Genomic DNA, 12723 nt, shown 5'->3' with positions numbered 1-12723 from the left:
CGCATTGTCCTTATTAAAGAAGCGCCTAATTAAAACCTCCTGATACCCCGTTACCAGTTCATCGCGATGCACAACGAGCGAAGAGGCGTCAGCATCGTGATTAGCAAGAAGCCGACACATTTCACCTATGACTTGCAAGTTGCTTCGAGTACGCAGCCTCTCGCAAATCGAATATACAATGATAAATATTGTCTGTCTGTCCGTCCGCCCTTCTGTCTATCTGTGCGTCCATCAGTCCGTCCGTCTATCTATTGAACACTTCAAGTACAGCCATCTCACATCTTTTCATCATGTATTCATCATATACAAGTGCCGCCATCATGTGGGCGTTCTGAGGACCGCTCTTTCGGGTATGGACCACCGGTGGCTACATACACCATCGGGGGATGAACAGACCCACACTCTAAGGAGCTTTGCCCTTAAAAGAAGCTGGTATAGTGCTGGGCTCAATGTGCTGGTCATCTGCACTGCATGATCATTTCATTATTCACGAACGTGTTACTATAAGCCGTTCTTTCTGGAGAATTGTATTGTGTACAGCCAATGAACGTTGTGAATTCTGCAGCAAAATTTTGTATACGATGAATTGTGTCACGAATTCTATTATGTTTCTGTAACCGATGCTGAATGCCAACATTTGTATTCATTGCAGATGTACAGCTTTGTGCTATTGTGGCCTCTATTGAGTTTTATCGTTTGCAATACCTTGCTAATAAAAGCCACACTTGACTGACTAAGGCACACTTCACATGACTAAACCACATTTTCTGACTACTCCTTTTTCTCGCTCAAACAAAACTTTCACACTTCAAGGCTTGCGGGCTCGCGCGCATTCAGCTGAGAAACAAAATGTTTTGTGGTACTGAGGGTCTGAGAAGATTAGCAACCGAAAACTGTTGAAAACTCGGCTGCTGACCCGCAGGTCGCGGGTTCGAATCCCGGCTGCAGCGGCTGCATTTCCGATGGAGGCGGAAATGGTGTAGGCCCGTGTGCTCAGATTTGGGTGCACGTTAAAGAACCCCAGGTGGTCGAAATTTCCGGAGCCCTTCCTTACGGCATCTCTCATAATCATATGGTGCTTTTGGGACGTTAAACCCCACATATCAATCATCAAGCTGTCGAAAACAATATATACAGAAGCAACACAACCTGAAAAAAAAATTTTTTTGCCCCGTATATGCATGTTACGCTGCAAATGTCGTCGAAACATGATGGCCTTGCGTCTGGAGAGAGTGAACGAAACGTTTATTTGATGTTCTTCGCAAGAAAATCAGTGAATAATATTCTGGAGGTGCTGCGTTAGAGTACCTCGAGCGTGAGGGGGAGGCGAACGAGCGTATCAAGTCACGTCACTCGTGAGACATGAGCGCTATCTGGCAGTTATCTTGGAAAACGAAGTGCGCGACATTCGCGCCCGTTTTGGAGGCGATAACGTGTAGAATGCAAGGCAACGGGTAGGTGCTACCAACGTGCCCTCTTAGCAAAGCGCCTTGATTTTTCGTGCCAGCGGTGCATCGTCAGTGCATCGTGATAAGCGCTACGGTCTTTAGAACTACTTATGTGTGCCTTTTTCAGTAAAGAGACACACATACCGAATTTTGACGTGTTGTTCTGATGCCCCAGATATGCGAAGTAATTTATTTTTAATTGACAATCACACAAGTATAAACGCTAAACCTTGAGCAATATTGGTGGGCGCTGCGAATGGGGTCGGCCGTTTAGAGTATGGTTTGATCCCGTTTATGCTGTTTATAGTATCATTAAGGATGAACGAATACGTCGTACTCTAAATCGTGAACAACTTTTTCTAAACACACAAACAATTTACAGACAGACGGACCAAAATGTTTCCGTCTAAGGTCCCCAAGAAAGACAATCGTCTTTAAAAAAATGAGAAAGGTTGGTATGTCACTTTAAAATCAGCACAACGTTATAAAGTGGAGGTAAATGAGGTCATACATGACTTCCGTGTCATGATTGTCATGTTTGTATTCGTCGTTTACCTCCGTCATCTATTGACGTCACGTGATACCAAATTTAGTATATGTGAAGCTAGCGAAACGGTCGCGAGCACGCTATGAGCGTGGTATGTTGTCATGTTCTTACATGACACGCGTGTCACAATTATCATGTTTACACCAGTCATATATTTCGTCATCCATTGACGTCACGTAATACCAAAATTAGTATATGTAGAGCTACAAAAAAAAAACTCCCAAGCATTTCCCCGAGGGTCAACATGGTTAAGTGCGAATGCACGGGGTGATGCTATAAGGGGTATTTATTAATTCGCACTATTATATTTATTAATCACACTATGGTGCCTTTATGGTGTAATGGTTCCTGGGAATCGCAATTCGATCACACAGGGGAGTTTACGTTAACTCACTGGCGAATGCCAACGGATTTTAACTTTACTCCCCCTCATAGCATCACCCCGTGCATTCGCACTTAACCATGTTCACCCTCGGGGAAATGCTTGGGAGTTTTATTACTGATGATGATGATTAAAGTGTAATTAATGAATTTAAGTGTTGTTTGTCATGAAGCATTTGTACACAGATACATTATATACGAAGTATTATTTATTTACACTTCACGATTTTCGTACGATGCATTAAATTCACACATCGCGAGCGCGTCACACACACACACACAAACTACTACAGATTAGCACCTATTCGTGTTATCGTTGTAGCTCACGGTTAGTACCAGCGGTTTGTGATCCGAGAAATGTACGGTGAGCGGATCTGGCAAGACGGAGCGGACCGTACAGTTCCTACTGAACGCCAAGTCTATGAAGGAACCGTTGATCGTGGTCGGAAACTCGAGAGACAGACACGTCATCGAGTAATTGTTCAGCATGTGGTCAACCAGCCAGCCATTGTCCTTTCTAACGTCCACGTTAAAGTCACCCACCACCACAATCGCAACCAAGGGACGCGCGCGCACAGACTCACTCTCCATCGCCGCATCCATCTGCTCCAAGACGTCAACTCTCGGGAGGTTCGGGGCCAGGTAGACGGTCACAACCAGGACGACATCGCCGTAGTAGGCACTGGTGTAGACGGAGGCGTACGGCGAGTCGTCTCTGAGCGGCGAAGTACACACGGCATGCGAGAGGACGTTGGCGTAGACGTGTCCAACCAAGCACACGCCACAGTACTCGCCCCGGCTTCCACTCCTGGCGAAGGAGCACAGGTCGTCAGTGGGACACGTTCGCGGCGATGCATCAGGAGCGAGGTCGGCACGCTGTAAGACCAGGAGTTGGATCCGGTCCTGCTGTCGCCTGAGCTCTTCACTGAAGGGCCGGTAGCGCTTTAGGAAGACGTCCACTCCACCAGCCCTTCTCTCGGCGAGGGCCCGGGTCACGCTATCGTTGCCACTCAGGAGACATCGGCAGCGCAGTCACCGGAGGAGCGCTTCCAGGTCTCCGTGAGGCAGAGGAGATCAACTCTGGAGAGTACAGGGTCTTTGGCAACGTCCAGTGCATGCGCCGAGAGAGAGCGGACGTTTAGGAGCGCGAGCATGAACTCCCTACAGCCACCCTCGCACACCCTGCGGAAATGCTGGTCCCTCAGAGCGGAGAGGTAGCGCTGCGTGACGGTGACGAGACGGTGATTCTCGAGCCTCCGAAACTCATCGAGCATGGGTTTGTTGGGGTTGTCTTGCTTGTGGTAGAAGGTGTGGTCTCCCTCAGCGTTGGTGAAGTATAGTCCGTTGAGGTTGGTACACCGAGAGAGCGCAACGTAGACGAGCTTCTTCGAGTGCTTCTTGGAGTAGTCGTACACGACCGAGGCGTAGGTTCCCCCCTGAGATTTATGCACGGTGATGGCGCTGGCCTGGACAAGGGGGAACTGCGTCCGTTTACAAGCTATGCCGGCCTTTCGATCTAACGTTATGGTGGCCGACTGCATCTCGATGGGTATCCAGTTCTCGCTGGTCACGTCGTAGCCGTTGGAACGGGCCTCGTGAACGGCCCGAGCGGCGCGCGCACGCGTGAGCTTTCCGGTACCGGGCACATCGAACTCGAGCCACAGTCGCCACACGCGCGTCTCTTCATCCTCGTCTCCTTCTCCTTCTTCATCCACTCCATCTCTATCATCGGGCAACGGACCGGCGAGCTCACACAGGCGCAAGACTCCAACCGCACCGTTGACCAGACCATCCACGAGATCGATGTTATGAGTCATCATGTAGGGCTTGCCAACCACGGCCATGACTTCCCCGGGTAGATTTGCAAACTCGCTGGGAACCATGCGGGCAACCCTGCGCTTGGCATTCTCGGGCAGATGCGGCGTCTCACTGCCGAGGTACCGATCACGCGCGCGAAGCACCACGAAGTCGTCCTGCGAACGGGCCACGGTCTCGTTGAAACGCGTGACATCGGCGTTCGAGTAGAAGATGCGCACGGCCGAGGGCGCGCGCTCGGCGGCTTCCTCGACCGTGACGAACCTGTATTCGAGAAGCTTTACTTCTTCGGGCTCGAGCGCGTGGCCGTCCCCAATCTTTGTGAGGACCGCGGAGAAGGTGACGTCGGACTGGCGCACGACTCTCACGAGTGGGAAGTATTCGAGATGATGCCAGGTGACAGTGCTGAATCCAAGGAGACCATCAGCACTGCGGGGCCGCTTGAAGATCTCGCTGGCACGCACGGGCGGCAACTGCCGCAGGTCCCCGCAGAGGATGACGTCCAGTCCACCTAAGGGTTCGGCGAGTCGCTGCGTGATCTGGCGCAGACGGCAATCAACCAGTTTGAGTTGGTCGGCGGACATCATACTGACTTCGTCTATGATGACGCACTTGACTCTGCGGAAGGCACACCGGAAGGTGTTCAGGTCACTAGGTCGGAGTCCACCGTCCCCCATGACTCCGAGGCGGGCGTCCTGTCGGTTTCCACGGGCAGCCCGCATGAGTTTGAAGGCACTGTGGACGGTGGTTCCACCCACAGCAACGGCGGCCTTTCCCGTACTGGCGCAGATCACGTACGCGTTGTAGACGGAAGGGACGGATGAGGAGGAGCCGTCTTCTCAGCCAACGGCACCGCAGCAGTCCGCACAGCGGTTATACACGTCCATGGCGAGCTTGAGCACGAAGGTCTTGCCACAACCCGCGAGTCCCGTGAAGAAGACCCGCAGCGGAGGCTGCCCCTGCGTGGTCTGACGGTGCAGAATCTCGCGCAGCAACTCGTACTGCTCGGGGTTGGTGCTGCGCATCATCGAGACGTACTCTTCTCGTTCCATGATTCCGCGCCGTTTGCGTACCGCAGCACACGGCGTACTGACCTCCTTGAGCAGTCGGAGCAGACGCTCGTTAGGCAGCACGTCCGCGTACATACTAGCATCTGCATCTCGTCGTTCGGGGATTTGTACCCGCGCGCACCCGTCATCTTCATTACATTCTTCTTCTTCTTGCATTGTTCTTTCTTCATCCTCCTCTCTCTCTCTCGCCTGAGCCGCAGCATCTCGGCGTAGTGGACCTCCACCATTTCTTGGACCAGTGCATCGTCATCCGCCGGGTTGTATTCTTTTCGTTTTACCTTGATCAACGTCGTTGAGGGTAGGCGGCCTGGCCTCGTACTTTTCCACGAGGTTCGCTTTCCAGACGTCGGTGGAGCCCGGAAGGAGCGCCTCCAACTCGGCACGCGTTTTGCGTACGTGCACCCGTTCTTCGGGGTAGCACGTGGGGACGTACACCACCTCCCGGCTCTTGTGCGACATTTCCTGTTTGAGCAGAAACCAGGCCACCTCCTGTGCCGACATTTCAATTCCTTTAAGGATGTCCACACGAAGCTTGCGGATCCCGGCTTCGATGTCGTCGTTGGGATTCGTTTTGAGGATCTCGGCAACGGTGTGTTTGAGGTTGGATATTCCGCGGTCGGACTTATTGACATAGTCTACTACGTGGGAAGCGCACGCGTAGTGATCGAGTATTATCTGCATATCCATATTCGAATCCAAGACCCGGCCTATCCACGCGTTGAATGCATTCACAAACTTCTCCGCCGGGGTCCTTCGACGGAGGACGCAGGGTCGCGAAAGGCCGGCGCGCAGGACATCCATATACTCCTTCTCGGAGTGCAGGCCGAAAGCGTGTAGCAACGAGGCGAGATCCTCAAAGTCGCCGGACTCGAGGCCCTTGTGCATTTCATCATACTTCTTCTTGAGGGCCTTGAGACGCTGGCGTTAGCGCTCACTCTCCGCATCGTCTCCCTCCGGCGCAGGTGGAAACGGCATCACGATCCTCGTTTCATCACTGGGCATGAAGGGCACCCCGAACCGGCACTTGGTGCGGCCGCGCTTGTAGCACGTGTGGGTGTGCTGATGCGTCTGCGTGCGCGGCCGCCTGAGGAGCGTAGCGTCGAGCGTGAAGAGTTGGGCCACCATCTCGAGGGTCATGGGCATGGCACCTTCCTCACCGGTGAGCTCCTCGTCGGGCGCCTCTTCGAGCCACAGGATCACGTGCACGTGCGCGCTTCCTCTCTGCTGGAACTCCACCCGCTTGAAGTAATCCCGGATCACGTACGGGCGGAACAGCGAGCAGTTTCGGTCGGCGAGCACGTTCCTGATGACGTCGAAGATCCTGTTGATGTACATCGCGCAGGCAACAGGGTCTTCGTTCACGAGCTCCACGCGCTCAGGCCATTATCTCGGACACGGGCCGAGGCGTGCCGTCGGGCCCAACCCGCAGCCGCTCCAGGGTCTCGAGCAGGCGCTCCCAGTGGACCTCGGTCGCGGACATGGTCAGGAACGCGTGCGGCTTGCCCAACTGGCGGATCATTGCGAAGAGTTCACTCCTGCGATCCTGCCAGTACTGGACCGTATTTGGAACGCCCCGCATGAATGCGAGGTCGCAGTCCAGCACCTCCTCCAGGAATTTCTTACCGCCACTCTCGAGCTGCTCGCGCGTGATGGAACCAGTGGTCTCGTTGGTGCGAAACATCATGATGCTTTCTGCGACGTTGTACCGCATCACCTTCGCGGCCATCTACAAGACGTGCTCCGGCGTTGCTCCACGCCGGTCGGGGCGCCGTATCTCGCTGCTGGCCGTGACGAATGGCGTGGAACGCGGACCGATGATCTTGCGAGGCACGCCCATGTATATCGTGGGGAAGGCGAGCTCTTCCGCATACGCATCCATGAAGAGCGCCAGTGGGACGTGGTTCTCACCCGGAGCGAGGTGCAGGCTATGCGACTGATCGATCAGCTTGTCAGTGGCAGCGGCATCGTCCAGTTCACCGCTTCGCTCCCCATCATCTCTCATCAAGAGAGCGCGCGGTCGTTGCTCACCCTCCTCATTAAAGAAGATCGTCTTTGACATGGCATTGAGGGCAATGGCTAGTTGCACGGGGTCGTCCAAATCTATGTTCTCGGGGACAGTCTCGATGTCATCCGCGTCATCTCCCCCCTGGGCGCGTTCACCTTCACAAACGGCCGCATCATCGTCATCGAAGACACCCAGCCGACTTCAGTCGATGCGCACGCCGCTAGTGACATACAACGGTGCATGCTCCAGGTGCTTCAACCACGCCAAGATGTTACCGCGCTTCTCCACTCCGCACCTGTACGTAGCCGGACTCACCAGCCTCCGCTTCACGTGCACGTCTATTGCAACGTCCTCGGGAACCAGCCGCGGAAGACACTCCACCACGCTCGGAACGTCGATGGGCACGTTCACGATTTGTCCCTTAATGCCGTACTGACCGTTGCCCCGCGTGAGCCGCCTGATGCTCATGAAGGGGAGTCGAGGCGAGATGAGGCGCTCTTCCACCGGGTTCAGATCGGGGAGGTCCGCGGGATGAGGCGGGTACGCGTAGCCGTGGCTCTTGCTCAATGGCGGAACCCGGCCGGCCAGCAGGGACTCTCGGCAAGATGCACACACCCGGAACGCACCGAATGGAGCCAGCCGCGGGTCTTGCGCATCCATGTCGTCGCATCGGTGTTCGCCCGACCGTCTTCCGAACTCGTTCTAAAGAACCCGCAACGCGTTCAACCTGTTGGTCTCGTTCCTCACGCCGGAAATGCAGCTCAGGTTGTTATCGAACCACAGCCGGTCACACACGGCGCAGCTGTGACCGAAGCTGAGATCCACAAAGTCGCGTTTGAAACGCGCGTCCGGACGAGCAAAGTCCAGGGCTCGCACCCTCTCCCGCGCGGCACGTTCACTGGCTCGAACGGCTTCGGGAACGTCCACTCGCCGTTGACGATTGCGAGCGGCGTCTTGACGCCGGCCTTCATCGCCCTTCTCCGCCTGACGCTAGCGTTGTCGTTCCGCTTCTTGGGCCGCGTTCGTGGCTCGATGCTGACGCCTCATCTCGGCCTCGCGAGCGCGCAGTTCACCATCCGCTGCACGCTTCGCCCGCTTGTCCTCGGCCTCGCGAGCGCGAAGTTCGGCATCCTCTGCACGCTTCACCCGCTTGTCCTCAGCCTCGCAAGCGCGCAGTTCGGCATGCGCTGCACGCTTCGCCCGCTTGCACTCGGCCTCGCGAGCAAGCAGTTCACCATCCGCTGCACGCTTCGCCCGCTTACGTTCGGTCTCACGAGCCCTTCGCAGCGCCGCCTTGTCTTCCAACGTCGGCGCAACCACCGCGGTACCGTCACCTCCAACGACGGGTGCAGTGCTGGCATTCGGTTGTACTGCATTCGTTGCTGATGGTAGCGTTGCCTCCGGGACATCCATCGCACGACCCGCTCTCGACGGGAGACTGAGAGAGAAGGCGGGCGCGCGAGAGAGAGGGGTGCGCGCGCAGCTGCAGCGAGCGAGGAGAGCGGAAGAGCGATCGAAGGGAAGGGGGACGCGCGCAGTGGCATTAAAGATATAAGGCGCGTTAGGCCGCGTTCACACTGAGCATTCCGGCCGCCGAAAGTGCTCCGAATCCGGTTCGGCGGCGGCGAGTTCCACCGAAAGGGCCCTCTCTGCGCCGATCGCTCTCGGACCGATTTTTGTGGCGTCTGGCGCCGAAACGGTCACCGCGGACCAATAGGAGCGCTAGTCAAGGAATTTCGAAAAATGGCGGCCAAGCCCTACTCACTTGTTATGCCGCAGTGCACGTACCTGAAAGTTGAAACCAACGGGAGTTTAACCTACTCTGTGCCTACTTCGCCTCTGTATTTCGTGAAAGAGGTGACCGAGCTTGCTGTTGGCGTGACCGAGCTTGTTGCGGTCTTGCAGAGCAAAACAAACCCACCAACGCCGCTGGCGTCGGTGGTTTTTCTTCTCTTCTTGCATTACAAGACAGCCACTTGCCAGCAAAGTAGGCAGTACTGTCTTTTCTTGCTTCTTGCGTACGAGAATCGTCGAAGTATACACCACCGGATAGCGTAGTAGCGTTTGCAAACCACGACAACAACCGGGTGACAGCGCATCCATCCCGCGTTCGCCCCGTAGTAGATTTCATATTCAGCGGCGCGGGGCGCGTCCAGTGCGAACGACGCTGCGTTTCGGCGGCAGGGGAATTTCGGTCGTTGTAGAAAGCGGATGTTTCAGTGTGAACTAAGCATTACTGACACCGATATCAGCGTAGCGTCCGTGGCTTATTCGGTAGAGCGTCACGCTGCGGCCCGCCAAGTCCTCTTTCTTTTAAAGATAGAGAGAAGACTGCGGATGCCGCCGACGGCGGTGGATGGTTTGGGGTCGCTTATAAAGTGTATTCACACTTAACAGTCGTGAGCGCATAATTAAGGGCCCAATATACTCCAATGTAGCGTTGACGCGCGCGCACGCTGGGCACAGCGGCGCTACGTTAGTAAACGCGAGCACTCTACAGTCTGACGCCAGGCGCGACCGGTGCAACCAGCGTCCGTCGGCGCGGCCCGACGGCAACCTATGCGAAATGCGACATGCTGCATTTCACGCCGATGCACTACCCAGACAACACTGCGTCTCCCTCTTTTATGACACGGAGGGATGCCGGACTCGCTGAAACGCGCATGCGTCAAAGCGACGCAGCGCAGCGCGCCTGCGAGTATATGGCAGGACCGGCGCCTGGCGTGAGGAAGCCGGCGTGACGCGACGAAATGAACGCCGGCGAGCACGCGCACTGCGTCACGTCGAAATGTATTGGCGCCTTGACTGTCGCACGTAGTCACGTTCTTATATGACACGCCTCATGATTATCATGTTTGCACCAGTCACATACCTTCGTCATCATTGACGACACGTATTACTAAATTTGACATATATGAAGCTAGCGAAACGGCCCCGAGCGCATCATGAGCATAGCATGTAGTCATGTTCTTACATGACGCACATCTCATGTTTATCATATTTGCACCAGTATCATACCTTCGTCATCCATTCACGTCCCGTAATACCAAATTTGGTGTAAGTGAAGCTAGCGAAACGGCCGCGAGAGCATTATGAGCGTGGCATGTAGTAATGTTGTTACATTGCACGCATCTCATTATTATTATGTTTGCACCAGTCACGTACCTTCGTCATCCATTCAGGTACCGTAATTCCAAATTCGGTATACGTGACGCTAGCGAAACGGCCGCGAGCGCATCAAGAGCGTGGCTTGTAATGTTGCTGTTACATGAGACGCATGTCATGATTTTCGTCTTAGGGTCTGTCGCTTCTGTTCGCCCTGCTGTCATGTCATACCATACCAGTTTTGCAACATTCTATGTGAACGAAACCACCGCAAGAGCTGCAGGACCACTAAATGTAAATCATGACATTCATGACATACAAGTCATGATTTTCATGTTATGAAAAGTTAAATATGTTCTTCATACAGTCATGCTATACCATACCAAGTTTGGTATTCATACCATTATCGATCGGCCAGGAGAGCTCAAAGTCTTAGGCGGCTATATAGATAGATAGATAGATAGATAGATAGATAGATAGATAGATAGATAGATAGATAGATAGATAGATAGATAGATAGATAGATAGATAGATAGATAGATAGATAGATAGACAGACAGACAGACAGACAGACAGACAGACAGACAGACAGACAGACAGACAGATAGATAGATAGATAGATAGATAGATAGATAGATAGATAGATAGATAGATAGATAGATAGATAGATAGATAGATAGATAGATAGATAGATAGATAGATAGATAGATAGATAGAAACGCTCAATGTCGCCGAAGTTCGCTAAGAAATGCTTCGCATTTACAAGTTTGTATATATGCATCGTCTGTGGCAAAAAAAAAAAACAATATTTTGCTGTATTTTTATTTAGCACTCTGTTAATTACACTATTGTTGGAGGTTATCGTCTCAAAACTACGATAAAAAGATCAGAGACGCTGTAGTGAAGAACTCGGGAAGTTTTGATCGCCGTTGGTTCATACCGTGCCCCTAAACGCATGAGGTTCAATCATTCCCGCCTTCACTGAAACGCGACCGCAATCGCAGTGGCCGGGAGAAGATCCCGTGATTTTCGAGTGATCAATAGACGCGATAATCACGAAACCACTGAGGCTGGTGGTATTTTCTTCACGTATTGCTAAAATCGAACGCATAGCCCTCGTCAATTATTATTTAAGTCTTTTACCAATATTGCAATTTCGGCCTACTTTATTGGTAGCCGCGGAATGAGAAGGCAACGTTTAAGCATGTGCTGCTATACAATATTCATTTATATTACACGCGAAAAATGAGCGCGCTTGCCGACCAGTATGACATATGTTTCGCGCATTCCGCTTTTCGCAGTGCTTTCACCAAGAGTTTTTTGAATACATCGAGACACAATGGCACTTCTGCGGAACTTGCTCTACTGTGAAGCTTTATATTTCTGACGTGAACGTGTCATTAAAAAATCAATCACAAAGGTTCTACAATTTACCTTCTTGCAGAAACAATGCAAGCAACTCGTGGACCCATGTAACACGTGTTTTTTTCGTAAGTCGCCAGAACAGTTGTTCTCAAAGCTTCCCATCTACAAAAACACGTGACATCACATCAACCACAGTTTAGAAAGAAAGTACTAGTACTTTTGTTCTTATAATTCTTGCAGTGTGTCTTATTTATATATGTTTTATTTGGTAATTCAAAACGTATTATTTAAATATTAGTCAGATGCTGAAGAATTTGTATTTTCTTGTCCATATTACAGAACCGTGGCGGGTTTGTAATATGGTTAGCTAAACCAACAATGTAACTGGTGTTAGTATTCATTTCTGGCAAAGGAAAGCTAGTTATTGGCTCGATGTCTAGCCTAGAAGGACGTCGCTTCATTTGGCCAACCTGATGTGATGCATCACTAGCAAATAAAAAGAAAATAAAAATGTGGCCCCATTATATTATCGCGTTCTACTCTTGAATGAGCCGTCCTCGATGTTTTTTTTTTTTTTCAGCAGAAAAGTTCCGATAGTGTAGCCCTTGTTGGCGTGAAGATTATTGCCTGTGCTGTGCAATTCATTTATTTCGGACACTTAGTGTTCCAGGTTGATAAATTGGTCATGGTAAGCACCGAAAAAAATCTGCTTTGACGACTTGTTGCAGCTTTATAGAAATACAAATTTGAATAAAAAGAAAAACCAGCAGATCATTTAGTCAAGTATTTTTGCGCAGTGTGTTTTTTACATGGTGAGCAATAAACAAGAGGATAAAGTGATTGTAATGAAATAGTCGGAATGTTTCATTTTTTTCTTGAAACAATTGTGAAAATAATTAAAAAAACAAGTTTATTGTATAGCAGCGAATAAGGAACTAACGTCCTACCTTGTTCAGAACGTTCTATGCACTAGAGAATTCCGGGTTT

The 12723-nt window shown here is 51.9% G+C and overlaps 1 protein-coding gene across 1 annotated transcript; it reads right to left on the bottom strand.

Annotated features, from left to right (window-relative positions):
- Nucleotides 1-3386: 3386 nt before the first annotated feature.
- LOC119179221 (ATP-dependent DNA helicase PIF7-like) lies at nucleotides 3387-4868 on the bottom strand. Its single transcript, XM_037430291.2, has one exon. The coding sequence runs from the start codon at nucleotides 4866-4868 to the stop codon at nucleotides 3387-3389; it is 1482 nt and encodes a 493-aa protein (XP_037286188.2).
- Between the last annotated feature and the right edge of the window lie 7855 nt (nucleotides 4869-12723).

The sequence above is a fragment of the Rhipicephalus microplus genome, chromosome 7 (genome assembly GCF_043290135.1).
Source record: "Rhipicephalus microplus isolate Deutch F79 chromosome 7, USDA_Rmic, whole genome shotgun sequence".
Lineage (NCBI taxonomy): Eukaryota > Metazoa > Arthropoda > Arachnida > Ixodida > Ixodidae > Rhipicephalus > Rhipicephalus microplus.
This window is presented reverse-complemented; position numbering and strand designations above follow the sequence as displayed.

Coding starts and splice junctions, on each gene's coding strand:
- LOC119179221 (XM_037430291.2), bottom strand. CDS start 4,868: ATGGGGGACGGTGGACTCCGACCTAGTGACCTGAACACCTTCCGGTGT.